This window comes from Salvelinus namaycush, chromosome 7 (assembly GCF_016432855.1).
Source record: "Salvelinus namaycush isolate Seneca chromosome 7, SaNama_1.0, whole genome shotgun sequence".
Classification (NCBI taxonomy): Eukaryota; Metazoa; Chordata; class Actinopteri; order Salmoniformes; family Salmonidae; genus Salvelinus; species Salvelinus namaycush.
Window position 1 is genome coordinate 56,074,527 of NC_052313.1, and position 19,773 is coordinate 56,094,299.

Here is a 19,773-nt window from a genome sequence, read left to right on the forward strand (position 1 = left end):
ATTTTGGGGAAATTACCGGAATTTCACAAACCTAAAAATGGAAATGATTTAGATGAATAAAATACGATAAAGGTTAACTTTTATTGCGATTTATTTAAATGAACTTTTTTGTAAAATATAAATACAAATAATAGTGTATTTAATTACAAAGTTTAAACACTTACATTGCCAAAACAAACAAATCAATCAAACACCCCAGTCAGAAAAACAGTTAGTGAAATGGTCATCTTATTTACAAGTTCAAGCATGAATCTCACTCTCCAATTAACATGTTGTATCTTACATTTATATTTTACATAAAACCCACATCAAATATCTTCATTCCTCATTGTCATAAATAAGAGACAAATAAAGCTAGGTTTTTAGACACAATGTCGAAAATAAAAATCCCCAAATCTTTGGGATGAGCCATGAGTGCTAAAATGTTTGTCACAGTTCACCTCTATATATATCTATCAAGCACCTGACAAAGTCCGATGGGTCGGTAAAGCTTAAATCAAGTGCACTGCCATGATCCAAAGTCAAACAATAACCTTTACCTCAGAGGTCCACATTCGACTCACATTGCTCCTGACCTGTTCACTAGCCTAGTCAACCCAAACAGTGTCAAAACCGACAACCTGACCACAACATGACAACCAAAGCAGCAGATATACAGTATGGATATACATATATATATATATATAGAACAAATCAAATTGGCTGTTAATGTATACATATATAATATATTTATTTAAAAAATGCAGTTTGTGTGGCGCTGGGGTCTGTTTCCTCTTTGAAGGGATATTGTCCAGTATTCAACGTCCAGTCCTCACAGGGCATGGGAACGGTACACTAGATACACATGGAGCATGTGTGTGTGTTGGCTACGTCCCAATACTCTCTCCTTCCTCCCAAAGTGTTCACTTCCCTTCACCGATTTGAAAGGAAAGGACTGGTATAAGAAATATGGTGGAAAATTACCACTAGCCAAATAACTGCACCAGATTTGTGGGAACTAGTGAAGGAGTGTCCACTTCAGGAGAAAGTAGATCTTATTGAGTCACCCTCTGTGTGTGTATCTCAGGGTCACGAGCGGGCTTTAGCTTTGACCCGGGCCCCTTTGGGCTCCCATCGGCTGTCCAAACACTCTAGCGAGGAGCCGAGCAGCGCAGCCAGCTCCGAGCTGGTCTCAACCAGGTCCAGCAGCTCCTTGCTGTCGGGGAGGAAGGCGGCGAGCTCGTCGGGGCACGAGAAGAGCTGCGACAGTGACGCCTGCTTGTAGAACTCTGCCTCGGCGATGGTTGCTACCTCCAGATGGGCGAAGGCTGCCCTGAATGCCCTGGAGGACATTCTGAGTCTCTTCAGGACGTCTGATAGGAGCAGCCAGTTTCTGGGACTGAGGGGGGGAAGAGAGAGAAGGGGGGGAAGAGAGAAGGAGAGGGAGAGAGAGGGAACGGGTTAGCACGGCTCTACACTTGTGATGTGACACCAGTGGCTCCAGCTTTTCAACACTTGCTGTAATTATGGGCTGTAGCACCGTGGTTGGGGTTTTCAACATCTGTCACACACATATAAACACAAAGGCTTTTCTGGGGGCGCTCTGTGAATTCAGTTGGTGTGTGAATAATCCTTATGTGAGAATGGATGTGTGTAACCCCCCCCCCACACACACACACACACACACACACACACACACACACACACACACACACACACACACACACACACACACACACACACACACACACACACACACACACACACACACACACACACACGCGGTAGGGTAGGTGACGAACAACAGGCGCTGTTCAATCGATAGCACTTGAAATGGTTAGCTGTGTAGCGCTGCGGCCGGGGAGCAGCTGAATGGGGAGAGGAGTGTAAATGCAAGCGCTGCCGAGCCTCCGTGTGTGTGTGTGTGTGTGTGTGTGTGTGTGTGTGTGTGTGTGTGTGTGTGTGTGTGTGTGTGTGTGTGTGTGTGTGTGTGTGTGTGTGTGTGTGTGTGTGTGTGTGTGTGTGTGTGAGTGAGAGAGAGAGCGCAGGCCGGCCTCACAGCCCAGGAGATCCATTAATACTGCATCAGCCAGAAGAGCAGAGCGAGCCGAGAGAGACAAGAGGAGAGAGAGAGCAAGAGCAGAGCGAGAGAGAAAGAAAGAGTGGGGGAGGGGAGCTCCACTGAGAGATGGAGAGAGAGAGAGAGAGAGAGAGAGAGAGAGATTGCGGAGCCGAGCTCAGACTGAAGATTACACAGAACAGTGCGCTGCAGCCAAGACGGAGAGAACGAGAGGGTGGGGAGGAAGAGAGGATGAGTGACGAGGCCGGGAGGAAAACGGTGTGGGAGGCAATTAGCGCTGTCTGCATTCACACACGTCTCTAGCTAACGTCTCCGGCTAACGGCAGCCTGCCGTGCCGCGTAGCGTCAATCTCCATCTTCTCCTCTATATTTCTCTCTACCATCCTTCTACCAAACCTCCTCTCTCTCTCTACCATCCTTCTACCAAACCTCCTCTCTTTCTCTACCATCCTTCTACCAAACCTCCTCTCTTTCTCTACCATCTTATCAAACCTCTCTCTCTCTCTCTCTCTCTCTCTCTCTCTCTCTCTCTCTCTCTACCATCCTATCAAACCTTCTCTCTCTCTCTACCATCCTATCAAACCTTCTCTCTCTCTCAAACCTCCTCTCTCTCTCTACCATCCTTCTATCAAACCTTCTCTCTCTCTCTACCATCCTATCAAACCTTCTCTCTCTCTCAAACCTCCTCTCTCTCTCTACCATCCTTCTACCAAACCTCCTCTCTCTCTACCATCCTTCTACCAAACCTCCTCTCTCTCTACCATCCTTCTACCAAACCTCCTCTCTCTCTACCATCCTTCTACCAAACCTCCTCTCTTTCTCTACCATCCTTCTACCAAACCTCCTCTCTCTCTCTACCATCCTTCTACCAAACCTCCTCTCTCTCTCTACCATCCTTCTACCAAACCTCCTCTCTCTCTCTACCATCCTTCTACCAAACCTCCTCTCTCTCTACCATCCTTCTACCAAACCTCCTCTCTCTCTACCATCCTTCTACCAAACCTCCTCTCTTTCTCTACCATCCTTCTACCAAACCTCCTCTCTCTCTCTACCATCCTTCTACCAAACCTCCTCTCTCTCTACCATCCTCTTTCTCTACCATCTTATCAAACCTCTCTCTCTCTCTCTCTCTCTCTCTCTCTCTCTCTCTCTACCATCCTATCAAACCTTCTCTCCCTCTCTACCATCCTTCTATCAAACCTCCTCTCTCTCTCTACCATCCTATCAAACCTTCTCTCTCTCTCTACCATCCTTCTATCAAACCTCCTCTTTCTCTACCATCCTTCTACCAAACCTCCTCTCTCTCTCTACCACCCTTCTACCAAACCTCCTCTCTCTCTCTACCATCCTTCTATCAAACCTCCTCTCTCTCTCTACCATCCTTCTACCAAACCTCCTCTCTCTCTCTACCATCCTTCTACCAAACCTCCTCTCTCTCTCTACCATCCTTCTACCAAACATCCTCTCTCTCTCTACCATCCTTCTACCAAACCTCCTCTATTTCTCTACCATCCTTCTACCAAACCTCCTCTCTCTCTACCATCCTCTTTCTCTACCATCTTATCAAACCTCTCTCTCTCTCTCTCTCTCTCTACCATCCTATCAAACCTTCTCTCTCTATCTACCATCCTTCTATCAAACCTCCTCTCTTTCTCTACCATCCTTCTACCAAACCTCCTCTCTCTCTACCATCCTTCTATCAAACCTCCTCTCTCTCTCTACCATCCTTCTATCAAACCTCCTCTCTTTCTCTACCATCCTTCTACCAAACCTCCTCTCTCTCTACCATCCTTCTACCAAACCTCCTCTCTCTCTCTACCATCCTTCTACCAAACCTCCTCTCTCTCTACCATCCTTCTACCAAACCTCCTCTCTCTCTCTACCATCCTTCTACCAAACCTCCTCTCTTTCTCTACCATCCTTCTATCAAACCTCTCTTTCTCTACCATCCTTCTACCAAACCTCCTCTCTCTCTCTACCATCCTATCAAACCTCCTCTCTCTCTCTACCATCCTTCTATCAAACCTCCTCTCTCTCTCTACCATCCTATCAAACCTTCTCTCTCTCTCTACCATCCTATCAATCCTCCCATCGTTCTCTCTAAAATCCTCTATCCATCCTCCTCTCTCTGTCTCTCTTTACCCACCCTCTCTGTTCCTCTCCATCTCTCTAACCCCCTAATTTTTGTCCTCCCTCATATCAGAGCAACCCACAGTATTAAAGAGCTCTGCTTCTACTAGTCTCCCTTCTTCCCTCCACATAAATCATTTCCTCCTGTGGCGAGCCCCCTGGCTAATGACACCCCCGTCCTCCTCCCTCCGCCAGGTCGGTGTGACTAATGACCCTCCTCCTCCCTCCGCCAGGTCGGTGTGACTAATGACTTTATCGATACCCTGATCATAATGATCCCTCCTCTCGTCTGCTTAATAACACACTGGACCGGGGGAGAGGAGGGACGGATGGAGGGAACCCAACATACAGTGACGTGTAGGGCTACTGGTGAGAACAACAACACTGTTATAATGTAGCTGGGCTGGGTAACCGTGACAATACTGTAATATAATGGGCGGTCACAGGTGGACAGACTAAAGCTCATTATTTTGCTTACTGCAGGACAGAAACCTATTCAAAACTATAGTCAGAACCGGAAGGACAAATGTTATTTGTGGGGCTCATAATGACACACTTACCCCTGTGAGAGGGAGAGTTGAATGTTGTAGCAGGGCAGGAGGGGTCGGTCAGAGAACTCAAACTCAAAGCCCTGCTTCGTGTCCTCCTCCTCCTCCTCTCCTGGGCCTGGAGGGTTGGCCAGGATGTCATAGGCTGCTGGGTCCTCACCTGACTCTGCAACACACACACACACACACACACACACACACACACACACACACACACACACACACACACACACACACACACACACACACACACACACACACACACACTGTTACAACACTATTCTGGAGAGATGACCAAACACACCGTTACAACACTATTCTGTAGAGATGACCAAACACACCGTTACAACACTATTCTGGAGAGATGACCAAACACACCGTTACAACACTATTCTGTAGAGATGACCAAACACACCGTTACAACACTATTCTGGAGAGATGACCAAACACACCGTTACAACACTATTCTGTAGAGATGACCAAACACACCGTTACAACACTATTCTGTAGAGATGACCAAACACACCATTACAACACTATTCTGGAGAGATGACCAAACACACCGTTACAACACTATACTGTAGAGATGACCAAACACACCGTTACAACACTATTCTGTAGAGATGACCAAACACACCGTTACAACACTATACTGTAGAGATGACCAAACACACCGTTACAACACTATTCTGTAGAGATGACCAAACACACCATTACAACACTATTCTGTAGAGATGACCAAACACACCGTTACAACACTATTCTGTAGAGATGACCAAACACACCGTTACAACACTATTCTGTAGAGATGACCAAACACACCGTTACAACACTATTCTGTAGAGATGACCAAACACACCGTTACAACACTATTCTGGAGAGATGACCAAACACACCGTTACAACACTATTCTGGAGAGATGACCAAACACACCGTTACAACACTATTCTGTAGAGATGACCAAACACACCGTTACAACACTATTCTGTAGAGATGACCAAACACACCGTTACAACACTATTCTGGAGAGATGACCAAACACACCGTTACAACACTATTCTGGAGAGATGACCAAACACACCGTTACAACACTATTCTGGAGAGATGACCAAACACACCGTTACGACACTATTCTGGAGAGATGACCAAACACACCGTTACAACACTATTCTGTAGAGATGACCAAACACACCGTTACAACACTATTCTGTAGAGATGACCAAACACACCGTTACAACACTATTCTGTAGAGATGACCAAACACACCATTACAACACTATTCTGGAGAGATGACCAAACACACCGTTACAACACTATTCTGGAGAGATGACCAAACACACCGTTACAACACTATTCTGTAGAGATGACCAAACACACCGTTACAACACTATTCTGGAGAGATGACCAAACACACCGTTACAACACTATTCTGTAGAGATGACCAAACACACCATTACAACACTATTCTGTAGAGATGACCAAACACACCGTTACAACACTATTCTGGAGAGATGACCAAACACACCGTTACAACACTATTCTGGAGAGATGACCAAACACACCGTTACAACACTATTCTGTAGAGATGACCAAACACACCATTACAACACTATTCTGGAGAGATGACCAAACACACCGTTACGACACTATTCTGGAGAGATGACCAAACACACCGTTACAACACTATTCTGTAGAGATGACCAAACACACCGTTACAACACTATTCTGGAGAGATGACCAAACACACCGTTACAACACTATTCTGGAGAGATGACCAAACACACCATTACAACACTATTCTGTAGAGATGACCAAACACACCGTTACAACACTATTCTGTAGAGATGACCAAACACACCGTTACAACACTATTCTGGAGAGATGACCAAACACACCGTTACAACACTATTCTGGAGAGATGACCAAACACACCGTTACAACACTATTCTGTAGAGATGACCAAACACACCGTTACAACACTATTCTGGAGAGATGACCAAACACACTGTTACAACACTATTCTGGAGAGATGACCAAACACACCGTTACAACACTATTCTGTAGAGATGACCAAACACACCGTTACAACACTATTCTGGAGAGATGACCAAACACACCGTTACAACACTATTCTGTAGAGATGACCAAACACACCGTTACAACACTATTCTGTAGAGATGACCAAACACACCGTTACAACACTATTCTGTAGAGATGACCAAACACACCGTTACAACACTATTCTGGAGAGATGACCAAACACACCGTTACGACACTATTCTGTAGAGATGACCAAACACACCGTTACAACACTATTCTGTAGAGATGACCAAACACACCGTTACAACACTATTCTGTAGAGATGACCAAACACACCGTTACAACACTATTCTGGAGAGATGACCAAACACACCGTTACGACACTATTCTGGAGAGATGACCAAACACACCGTTACAACACTATTCTGTAGAGATGACCAAACACACCGTTACAACACTATTCTGGAGAGATGACCAAACACACCGTTACAACACTATTCTGGAGAGATGACCAAACACACCATTACAACACTATTCTGTAGAGATGACCAAACACACCTTTACAACACTATTCTGTAGAGATGACCAAACACACCGTTACAACACTATTCTGGAGAGATGACCAAACACACCGTTACAACACTATTCTGGAGAGATGACCAAACACACCGTTACAACACTATTCTGTAGAGATGACCAAACACACCGTTACAACACTATTCTGGAGAGATGACCAAACACACTGTTACAACACTATTCTGGAGAGATGACCAAACACACCGTTACAACACTATTCTGGAGAGATGACCAAACACACCGTTACAACACTATTCTGGAGAGATGACCAAACACACCGTTACAACACTATTCTGGAGAGATGACCAAACACACCGTTACAACACTATTCTGTAGAGATGACCAAACACACCGTTACAACACTATTCTGGAGAGATGACCAAACACACCGTTACAACACTATTCTGGAGAGATGACCAAACACACCGTTACAACACTATTCTGGAGAGATGACCAAACACACCGTTACAACACTATTCTGTAGAGATGACCAAACACACCGTTACAACACTATTCTGTAGAGATGACCAAACACACCGTTACAACACTATTCTGTAGAGATGACCAAACACACCGTTACAACACTATTCTGGAGAGATGACCAAACACACCGTTACGACACTATTCTGTAGAGATGACCAAACACACCGTTACAACACTATTCTGTAGAGATGACCAAACACACCGTTACAACACTATTCTGGAGAGATGACCAAACACACCGTTACAACACTATTCTGTAGAGATGACCAAACACACCGTTACAACACTATTCTGGAGAGATGACCAAACACACTGTTACAACACTATTCTGGAGAGATGACCAAACACACCGTTACAACACTATTCTTTAGACATGACCAAACACACCGTTACAACACTATTCTGTAGAGATGACCAAACACACCGTTACAACACTATTCTGTAGAGATGACCAAACACACCGTTACAACACTATTCTGGAGAGATGACCAAACACACCGTTACAACACTATTCTGGAGAGATGACCAAACACACCGTTACAACACTATTCTGTAGAGATGACCAAACACACCGTTACAACACTATTCTGGAGAGATGACCAAACACACCGTTACAACACTATTCTGGAGAGATGACCAAACACACCGTTACAACACTATTCTGTAGAGATGACCAAACACACCGTTACAACACTATTCTGTAGAGATGACCAAACACACCGTTACAACACTATTCTGGAGAGATGACCAAACACACCATTACAACACTATTCTGTAGAGATGACCAAACACACCGTTACAACACTATTCTGGAGACATGACCAAACACACCGTTACAACACTATTCTGGAGAGATGACCAAACACACCGTTACAACACTATTCTGTAGACATGACCAAACACACCGTTACAACACTATTCTGCATCAGTGGAGATGGCAGGTGAGTACTACACACGTCAGGTTACAGAACTCAAACAGGTGGGGACATACAACCATTCCAAATGAAACACACATGGCTGTCTACAGCTGCACCCCCCCCACAACACACACAGCCAGGGTTGAGCTGGAGATAAATGCCTGTGGCAGATAAGGTCAGCCTCGTCAAACAGGCACAGTCATTGTACTGCTGGCTGCACCCCCCACATCTCCCTCCCTCCAGTGATAGCATGAAGCAGCCAGGTGTTGCCCTGGGGCGCCTAGCTCCACTCAGCCCAGCGAACCCACCGCAGGGTGTGTGTGTGTATCAGTGTGTTGAATAATGCAGGTGTGGAGAGATCCTAGCAGCCGTCCACCCCCACTTCATCCACGTCTGCCTTCACAGGACTAGGGGTGGTAATAGCATGTCATTTCTAGTTGTTTTCTTGTGGGAAGAGGGGATGAAATATTAGCGTTGTCCATTAGGCAACATTTGAAACGACCTTGAAGAATTTCCACAAAGTTGTCAACGGTGACACTCAAATCACAGTGAAAGATGATTTATGACCTTCAACTTCCGTTTGTAATATGATGCAGGAATGTAATACGGTTCTCTGTCCTCTCCAGCTGGAAGTCCAACCTCTCCCTGCTGTTCTGTTCTAACACGGGGGTCGGCTGTGGTCTGAGGGACAATTCACAATTTGGAGAAAGGGAGGGGATGAGGGGAGGAAAGGAGGGAGTGAGCAGAGGAGGAGGGAGAGGGGGATTAATTGGTAGTTTGTCGTGGGTCTCTAATTGACCCTCATGCCTCACATTCCTGTGATTCCAGTACTGGAGAGAGGATGAGAGAGTGGAGAGAGGAGGATAGAGGGAGTGGAGAGAGGAGGATAGAGGGAGTGGAGAGAGGATAGGGAGTGGAGAGAGGAGGATAGAGGGAGTGGAGAGAGGAGGATAGAGGGAGTGGAGAGAGGAGGATAGCGGGAGTGGAGAGGATAGAGGGAGTGGAGAGAGGATAGGGAGTGGAGAGAGGAGGATAGAGGGAGTGGAGAGAGGAGGATAGAGGGAGTGGAGAGAGGAGGATAGCGGGAGTGGAGAGAGGAGGATAGAGGGAGTGGAGAGAGGAGGATAGAGGGAGTGGAGAGAGGGGGATAGAGGGAGTGGAGAGAGGAGAATAGAGGGAGTGGAGAGAGGAGGATAGAGGGAGTGGAGAGATGAGGATAGTGGGAGTGGAGAGATTTGGATAGAGAGACTGGAGAGAAGTGTATAGAGGGAGTGGAGAGAAGTGTATAGAGGGAGTGGAGATGATAGAGGGAGTGGAGAGGGGAGGATAGAGGGAGTGGAGAGGGGAGGATAGAGGGAGTGGAGAGGGGAGGATAGAGGGAGTGGAGAGGGGAGGATAGAGGGAGTGGAGAGGGGAGGATAGAAGGAGTGGAGAGGGGAGGATAGAGGGAGTGGAGAGGATAGAGGGAGTGGAGAGAGGAGGATGAGAGAGTGGTGAGAGGAGGAGAGAGGACGATAGAGGGAGTGGAGAGATGTGGATAGAGGGAGTGGAGAGGATAGAGGGAGTGGAGAGGATAGAGGGAGTGGAGAGGATAAAGGGAGTGGAGAGGATAAAGGGAGTGGGGAGGATAGAGGGAGTGGAGAGGATAGAGGGAGAGGATGATAGAGGGAGAGGAGGAGAGAGGGAGTGGAGAGAGGAGGAGAGAGGGAGTGGAGAGAGGAGGATAGAGGGAGTGGAGAGGGGAGGATAGAGGGAGTGGAGAGGGGAGGATAGAGGGAGTGGAGAGGATAGAAGGAGTGGAGAGAGGAGGATATAGGGAGTGGAGAGAGGAGGGTAGTGTGAGTGGAGAGAGAAGGATTAGAGAGTGGTGAGAGGAGGAGAGAGATTTGGATAGAGAGAATGGAGAGACGTGGATAGAGGGAGTGGAGAGGATAGAGGGAGTGGAGAGAGGAGGATAGAGGGAGTGGAGAGAGGAGGATAGAGGGAGTGGAGAGAGGAGGATAGTGGGAGTGGAGAGAGGAGGATGAGAGAGTGGTGAGAGGAGGAGAGAGGACGATAGAGGGAGTGGAGAGATTTGGATAGAGAGACTGGAGAGGAGTGGATAGAGGGAGTGGAGAGGATAGAGGGCGTGGAGAGGATAGAGGGAGTGGAGAGGATAGAGGGAGTGGAGAGGGGAGGATAGAGGGAGTGGAGAGGGGAGGATAGAGGGAGTGGAGAGGGGAGGATAGAGGGAGTGGAGAGGGGAGGATAGAAGGAGTGGAGAGGGGAGGATAGAGGGAGCGGAGAGGGGAGGATAGAGGGAGCGGAGAGGGGAGGATAGAGGGAGTGGAGAGAGGAGGATGAGAGAGTGGTGAGAGGAGGAGAGAGGACGATAGAGGGAGTGGAGCTATTTGGATAGAGGGAGTGGAGAGGATAGAGGGAGTGGAGAGGATAGAGGGAGAGGGGAGGATAGAGGGAGTGGAGAGGGGAGGATAGAGGGAGTGGAGAGGGGAGGATAGAAGGAGTGGAGAGGATAGAGGGGGTGGAGAGGGGAGGATAGAGGGAGTGGAGAGAGGTGGATAAAGGGAGCGGAGAGGGGAGGATAGAGGGAGTGGAGAGGGGAGGATAGAGGCAGTGGAGAGAGGAGGATAGAGGGAGTGGAGAGAGGAGGATAAAGGGAGTGGAGAGAGGAGGTTAGAGGTGGATAGAGGGAGTGGAGAGGATAGAGGGAGTGGAGAGGGGAGGATAGAGGGAGTGGAGAGGGGAGGATAGAGGGAGTGGAGAAAGGTGGGTAGAGGGAGTGGAGAGGGGAGGATAGAGGGAGTGGAGAGGATAGAGGGAGTGGAGAGGATAGAGGGAGTGGAGAGGATAGAGGGAGTGGAGAGGATACATGGGAGAAAAATGTGGTTTGGAGGCAGGAGGTGAGGTAGGCAGGAGAGTAGGGAGGCAGGAGGGGAGGTAGGCACAAAAGCGTAGCTCGCTCCGTAGCTGGGAGGGAAAATCTATCGGATACAAGAGAAGCCACTGTTCTCTTTTTCTGATGTTGTCCTCCTGGATCAATGCAGGTCTACTGCGAGAAGACTCCCACAGAGATTTACCTGAGGGTCTTTCTCTGTCTTCTTCCTGCTGCTCCTTTCTCTCCCTCTCTTCTCCTGTGTGTGTGTGTGTGTGTGTGTGTGTGTGTGTGTGTGTGTGTGTGTGTGTGTGTGTGTGTGTGTGTGTGTGTGTGTGTGTGTGTGTGTGTGTGTGTGTGTGTGTGTGTGCGTACTCACCACACACGGCGCTGCCGTAAAACTCCCAGTAGATGCCTTCGTCAGTGTCTTCACGCCCCTTCAGGTCGGAAAAATACTCTAGAGAGATGGAGACACGTTACAGCTATTAACAGGGACAGAGCAGAGAGAGATGGAGACACGTTATAGCTATTAACAGGGACAGAGCAGAGAGAGAGATGGAGACACGTTACAGCTATTAACAGGGACAGAGCAGAGAGAGAGATGGAGACACGTTACAGCTATTAACAGGGACAGAGCAGAGAGAGATGGAGACACGTTATAGCTATTAACAGGGACAGAGCAGAGAGAGAGATGGAGACACGTTACAGCTATTAACAGGGACAGAGCAGAGAGAGAGATGGAGACACGTTACAGCTATTAACAGGGACAGAGCAGAGAGAGAGATGGAGACACGTTATAGCTATTAACAGGGACAGAGCAGAGAGAGAGATGGATACACGTTACAGCTATTAACAGGGACAGAGCAGAGAGAGATGGAGACACGTTACAGCTATTAACAGGGACAGAGCAGAGAGAGAGATGGAGACACGTTACAGCTATTAACAGGGACAGAGCAGAGAGAGAGATGGAGACACGTTACAGCTATTAACAGGGACAGAGCAGAGAGAGATGGAGACACGTTACAGCTATTAACAGGGACAGAGCAGAGAGAGAGATGGAGACACGTTACAGCTATTAACAGGGACAGAGCAGAGAGAGAGATGGAGACACGTTATAGCTATTAACAGGGACAGAGCAGAGAGAGAGATGGAGACACGTTACAGCTATTAACAGGGACAGAGCAGAGAGAGAGATGGAGACACGTTACAGCTATTAACAGGGACAGAGCAGAGAGAGAGATGGAGACACGTTATAGCTATTAACAGGGACAGAGCAGAGAGAGAGATGGAGACACGTTACAGCTATTAACAGGGACAGAGCAGAGAGAGATGGAGACACGTTACAGCTATTAACAGGGACAGAGCAGAGAGAGATGGAGACACGTTATAGCTATTAACAGGGACAGAGCAGAGAGAGAGATGGAGACACGTTATAGCTATTAACAGGGACAGAGCAGAGAGAGATGGAGACACGTTACAGCTATTAACAGGGACAGAGCAGAGAGAGAGATGGAGACACGTTACAGCTATTAACAGGGACAGAGCAGAGAGAGAGATGGAGACACGTTACAGCTATTAACAGGGACAGAGCAGAGAGAGAGATGGAGACACGTTACAGCTATTAACAGGGACAGAGCAGAGAGAGAGATGGAGACACGTTATAGCTATTAACAGGGACAGAGCAGAGAGAGAGATGGAGACACGTTACAGCTATTAACAGGGACAGAGCAGAGAGAGAGATGGAGACACGTTACAGCTATTAACAGGGACAGAGCAGAGAGAGAGATGGAGACACGTTACAGCTATTAACAGGGACAGAGCAGAGAGAGATGGAGACACGTTACAGCTATTAACAGGGACAGAGCAGAGAGAGAGATGGAGACACGTTACAGCTATTAACAGGGACAGAGCAGAGAGAGATGGAGACACGTTACAGCTATTAACAGGGACAGAGCAGACAGAGAGATGGAGACACGTTACAGCTATTAACAGGGACAGAGCAGAGAGAGAGATGGAGACACGTTACAGCTATTAACAGGGACAGAGCAGAGAGAGATGGAGACACGTTACAGCTATTAACAGGGACAGAGCAGAGAGAGAGATGGAGACACGTTACAGCTATTAACAGGGACAGAGCAGAGAGAGATGGAGACACGTTACAGCTATTAACAGGGACAGAGCAGAGAGAGAGATGGAGACACGTTATAGCTATTAACAGGGACAGAGCAGAGAGAGATGGAGACACGTTACAGCTATTAACAGGGACAGAGCAGAGAGAGATGGAGACACGTTACAGCTATTAACAGGGACAGAGCAGAGAGAGAGATGGAGACACGTTACAGCTATTAACAGGGACAGAGCAGAGAGAGATGGAGACACGTTACAGCTATTAACAGGGACAGAGCAGAGAGAGAGAGAGCAGAAAGAGAGAGCAGAGAGAGAGAGAGAGCAGAAAGAGAATGAGAGAAAGAGATGCATATTTTTGTAGACGTCTGGCTCTGCATTGGTGAGACACAGTGATAAAAAGAAAGGAAAAACCAGAGGACAGAGAAAGCCGCTGCTGCAGATGAGGAAAAAAGGCCGTATAAACCTTCCCCACCCCCACCCTGGCCCCCCGCCCTCCCTGTTCCCCCACCCCCACCCTGGCCCCCCTGCCCTCCCTGTTCCCTCTGACACACACTGCCTCACGGTGGAACAGGCGGAGCGCGGCAGTGTGTGTGTGCGCAGACATGCATCTCTAATCAGATTCCACTCGGGAGCCTTCAAAGCCGCTAGAGAGCCATGCACGCTCTCACACACACACACTTAAACCACCGGGTGTTCATTCCACCGAGTGTTCATTTAAAAACAGCTCCGGCTGCTTGGACAGCAGGTCACTATGTTTGCATTCTGCGTTTGTGTGTGTATGTTTATGTATGTGTGTGTGTGTGTGTGTGTGTGTGTGTGTGTGTGTGTGTGTGTGTGTGTGTGTGTGTGTGTGTGTGTGTGTGTGTGTGTGTGTGTGTGTGTGTGTGTGTGTGTGCTTGCGCACAGGGAGCCGGTGTGGGAGCGGGGGCAGCTGTGTGGGGGCTTGGCGTTGGGTGGGTAGTGTGGCAGTGCCAGAGGCAGCAAGGGAGTGTTGTGCCAGCTACAGCCATTCAGGGATTCAGCAGTTAAGCCTCATTAAAAACTCCACGGAACGACAGAGAAAGAGAGAGAGGCAGAGAAAGAGAGAGAGGCAGAGAGGGAAAGGAGAGAGAGTGGTAGAGAGAGGTAAAGAGAGAGGCGGAGAGAGAGTGGCAGAGAGGTAAAGAGAGGCAGAGAGGGAAAGGAGAGAGAGTGGTAGAGAGAGGTAAAGAGAGAGGCAGAGAGGGAAAGGAGAGAGAGTGGCAGAGAGAGGTAAAGAGAGGCAGGGAGGGAAAGGAGAGAGAGTGGCAGAGAGAGGTAAAGAGAGGCAGAGAGGGAAAGGAGAGAGAGTGGTAGAGAGAGGTAAAGAGAGAGGCAGAGAGGGAAAGGAGAGAGAGTGGCAGAGAGAGGTAAAGAGAGAGGCAGAGAGGGAACGGAGAGAGAGTGGCAGAGAGGGAGAGGTATTAGGGAGATGGAGAAAGGAGAGAAAGGAGAGAGAAAGAACGAGGCGATGGAAAGTAAGAAAGTGTGTGTTGTGTTAGCTGCTGATTAGAGCTCCCAGGGAGAGGGAACACATTGGGGGAGGAGGTGGAAATCAGACTGGCAGACAGCACATCCAGACAAACCTGACGATTTACCACGCCCCCCTTCTCTCTCGCCCTCTCTCTCTACTTCCTCTCGCTCCATCTTTCATTCTCTCTCTAGCTCCTTCACGCTTGCTCAGCCTCGTTCCAGTTCTCTCTGTCACACTACTCCCCCCCGATATTTCATTCCCTCTCTCTAGCCCTTCACGCTCCCTCCATCTGTCTTTTAGTCGTACTCACTCTCTCTATTTCACACACTCACTGTCTCTAGCTTCCTTGCGCTTGCCGTGTCTTCCGCTCGCTCGGTCTCTCTCTAACGTGGTCTTACACAAAGCCTGGGAGTTGAGATGGAGAGAGGAAGGGAACGAAGGAGGAAGAGGATACTACCCTGCAACGCCACTGAGTGTGTTCATCTGTTAGTGCTGGCTTGTTGTATATATGCCTCTCTGCAGCGTGTGTGTGTGTGTGTGTGTGTGTGTGTGTGTGTGTGTGTGTGTGTGTGTGTGTGTGTGTGTGTGTGTGTGTGTGTGTGTGTGTGTGTGTCAGCAGGGTATAGCTGAGCACTGCGCTCCCCATAGCTCTAAATGACAGCCTGGCTCTGTGGCCGTGCTGCTCTGTGGCCGTGCTGCTCTGTGGCCGTGCTGCTCTGTGGCCGTGCTGCTCTGTGGCCGTGCTGCTCTGTGGCCGTGCTGCTCTGTGGCCGTGCTGCTCTGTGGCCGTGCTGCTCTGTGGTTTGCGGGGGAAGCAGCCGTTTTAAATGCTAAGTGGGAAGTGGTGATTAGGGGAGGAGAGCGGAGGGAGAGAGGGAGCGAGGGAGAGCAGAGAAGAAAAGAGAGGTGCTGGGCTCTGATTGCTACACCCGTCCACCCCTCCTTCTGCCCCCTCCTCTCCCCCGGCTCTCTGCTCTCCCTGGGTAATGTGGGTCACGATATTGCAGCACTCAGCGCTCAGGGCAGTGTGTGTGTGTGTGTGTGTGTGTGTGTGTGTGTGTGTGTGTGTGTGTGTGTGTGTGTGTGTGTGTGTGTGTGTGTGTGTGTCAATGGAGATACGTCTCTATACCGACACACACCGCCTCTGTATTACATCACCACCATACTTCCAGCTCCACACACAGACACGGAAACACACGGCTATTTCAGCTGTTGTCTTGTTTCCCTGCTCAGTCCAAAGGCATTTGGGAACGAGGGATCTACCTCGCAAATAAACAACAGGATTAGGACACAAAATCCCAGAGAATCCCTGTAGAAGGCCTAGAGGCCAGGGAGGGAAGGCCAGAGAGGGAGAGAGAGGAGAGTCCAGGGAGGGAGAGAGGAGAGTCCAGGGAGGGAGAGAGGAGAGTCCAGGGAGGGAGAGAGAGGAGAGTCCAGGGAGGGAGAGAGAGGAGAGTCCAGGGAGGGAGAGAGAGGCGAGTCCAGGGAGGGAGAGAGAGGAGAGTCCAGGGAGGGAGAGAGAGGAGAGGCCAGAGGGAAGAGAGGGAGGAGAAGACAGGGAGGGAGGAGAGGAGAGGACAAGGAGGGAGGGAGTGCTCCTAGTGGGTTCTGGGGTGCTCCTAGTGGGCAGGCTTATGTAAAATAGTATCAACTCATCAACACTTGAGGATTAGTGAGTGGAGAGAAGCAGAGAGGCAGAGAGGGCTGGAGCTGAGGCAGCACTGTGGGCCACCGTGGAATTGAACTGAAGGGGGAAATTCTAATCCCCCTTTTTGCCTAAATGAATTGGATTTGTTGTGCGTTTTCTCTCTCTGGGAAGCACAGATCAGGTTAGGTGAGTGGAGTGGACTAGGCACCGTTTGGCAATCGCTGCTGGAGTGTGTGTAAGAGAAGGAAAGTGTGTGTGTGTGTGTGTGAGTGAGAGAGAGTGTGGGATAGTGTGTGCGCCAGAGCAGGGCTGATTAATAATGCCCTGAAATAGCCGGGGAGGTGAACGGATGGAGGGAGGAAGAGAGGGAGGGAGGGAGAGAGGGAGAGAGGGAGGGAGAGAGGGAGAGAGGAAGAGAGGGAGGGAGAGAGGGATGCTAGCTCACTGCGGTTCTCTCAAGCACTCAATGGAACGCTGTCCTCTACTTCCCCTTGGTATATCTCCTCACCATCCATTTAAACTGTGTGGTGCCTGGGTGTGTGTGTCTGTGTGTGTGTGTGTGTGTGTGTGTGTGTGTGTGTGTGTGTGTGTGTGTGTGTGTGTGTGTGTGTGTGTGTGTGTGTGTGTGTGTGTGTGTGTGTGTGTAATGAGGCCGTCAGTTCCCTGTCCTGGCCCCCAGAAACCGCTGGGTTGGGCCAGAGCCAGAACACACGTAGGCAAAGCGGTGTTTTGAAAGTTCGTCATTGGCTTTGATACACCGATTGGTTAGCGATGATCCAATCGCCGGTGACTTTGTTTTGTACAACAACCCTCATTTTGACGTCCCCACCAACGACCTCCCTGACGGCAGTCTCAGACTGAAGTATGTAGTGAACATAGAGCAGTGGAAGAATTCAGTCTGAGTCGTCAGGCAACCTCTCTCCCCCTCACTGCACCGCTCACAAGGGCCAGCCCTTAGAGGACGACCCCTCTACAGCTGTTGCTAAGTAACCTGATAGTGGGGTAACGCGGGGCAACTCCCGAGGATGATACTGTGTCCCCACAGATGAGGACCACAAAGCATCTCTAAAGCAGGCTCACCAGAGAGGAATCCCTCCATGCCGTGGGAGTGCGTCATACGGAGGAGGCTGCGGCCAGAGTATGTAGCCAGGGTTGGGTCAGCTCCGTAGGACAGTAGCAGACGGACCACTTCCAGATGGTCATTCTCCACCGCGTCATGGAGGGGCCTGGGGGGAGGGAGACAGACACGCCACACACACACTCGCGTTATGTACAGAGCCTTGGAAGGTAATTGTCCATGTCCACATGTCTGGCCTGTGTGTTAGTGAGAGAGAAAGTGAGTGTCCATGTTTAAGTGTGTGTGTGTGTGTGTGTGTGTGTGTGTGTGTGTGTGTGTGTGTGTGTGTGTGTGTGTGTGTGTGTGTGTGTGTGTGTGTGTGTGTGTGTGTCTACCTGGTGCCTTCCTGGGCGCTACAGTTGACGTCGGCACCGTGCTCCAGCAGGTGCTGAGTGATAGCAAGCCAGCCACGTGCACATGCCTCGTGCAGCGCACAGTAGCCTGCGTTGTCACGGTGATTGACGTCACACACCCTGTTCTCCAGGCAGTACAGCACTACATCCTAGATAGGACACAGAGAACAGAGGGGTTAGGGTCTCCACAGACAGGGGACAGAGGGGTTAGGGTCTCCACAGACAGGGGACAGAGGGGTTAGGGTCTCCACAGACAGGGGACAGAGGGGTTAGGGTCTCCACAGACAGGGGACAGAGGGGTTAGGGTCTCCACAGACAGGGGACAGAGGGGTTAGGGGTCTCCACAGACAGGGGACAGAGGGGTTAGGGGTCTCCACAGACAGGGGACAGAGGGGTTAGGGTCTCCACAGACAGGGGACAGAGGGGTTAGGGGTCTCCACAGACAGGGGACAGAGGGGTTAGGGTCTCCACAGACAGGGGACAGAGGGGTTAGGGTCTCCACAGACAGGGGACAGAGGGGTTAGGGTCTCCACAGACAGGGGACAGAGGGGTTAGGGGTCTCCACAGACAGGGGACAGAGGGGTTAGGGTCTCCACAGACAGGGGACAGAGGGGTTAGGGTCTCCACAGACAGGGGACAGAGGGGTTAGGGTCTCCACAGACAGGGGACAGAGGGGTTAGGGTCTCCACAGACAGGGGACAGAGGGGTTAGGGTCTCCACAGACAGGGGACAGAGGGGTTAGGGTCTCCACAGACAGGGGACAGAGGGTTTAGGGTCTCCACAGACAGGGGACAGAGGGGTTAGGGGTCTCCACAGACAGGGGACAGAGGGGTTAGGGGTCTCCACAGACAGGGGACAGAGGCGTTAGGGTCTCCACAGACAGGGGACAGAGGGGTTAGGGTCTCCACAGACAGGGGACAGAGGGGTTAGGGGTCTCCACAGACAGGGGACAGAGGGGTTAGGGGTCTCCACAGACAGGGGACAGAGGGGTTAGGGTCTCCACAGACAGAGAACAGAGGGGTTAGGGGTCTCCACAGACAGGGGACAGAGGGGTTAGGGGTCTCCACAGACAGGGGACAGAGGGGTTAGGGTCTCCACAGACAGGGGACAGAGGGGTTAGGGGTCTCCACAGACAGGGGACAGAGGGGTTAGGGGTCTCCACAGACAGGGGACAGAGGGGTTAGGGTCTCCACAGACAGGGGACAGAGGGGTTAGGGGTCTCCACAGACAGGGGACAGAGGGGTTAGGGTCTCCACAGACAGGGGACAGAGGGGTTAGGGTCTCCACAGACAGAGAACAGAGGGGTTAGGGGTCTCCACAGACAGGGGACAGAGGGGTTAGGGGTCTCCACAGACAGGGGACAGAGGGGTTAGGGTCTCCACAGACAGGGGACAGAGGGGTTAGGGTCTCC

General features: G+C 49.9%; 2 protein-coding genes across 2 annotated transcripts in view; both read right to left on the bottom strand.

The window, feature by feature from the left end:
- Nucleotides 1–19,773, bottom strand: part of LOC120050855 (interleukin-1 receptor accessory protein-like 1) — an 838,450-nt gene that overhangs the window by 140,636 nt on the left and 678,041 nt on the right. The gene's annotated exons all lie outside the window — the stretch shown is intronic.
- The window catches only part of LOC120050264 (BCL-6 corepressor-like), a 76,395-nt gene continuing 56,695 nt past the window's right edge, over nucleotides 74–19,773 (bottom strand). Inside the window, exons 9-13 of the mRNA XM_038996842.1 lie at nucleotides 18,345–18,511; nucleotides 17,973–18,118; nucleotides 12,005–12,082; nucleotides 4,750–4,903; nucleotides 74–1,378 (exon numbers count right to left, since the gene is read on the bottom strand). Of these exons, the coding sequence (XP_038852770.1) occupies nucleotides 1,069–1,378; nucleotides 4,750–4,903; nucleotides 12,005–12,082; nucleotides 17,973–18,118; nucleotides 18,345–18,511 (855 nt within the window). The 3' untranslated portion in view covers nucleotides 74–1,068. The remainder of the gene's footprint in view (nucleotides 1,379–4,749; nucleotides 4,904–12,004; nucleotides 12,083–17,972; nucleotides 18,119–18,344; nucleotides 18,512–19,773) is intronic.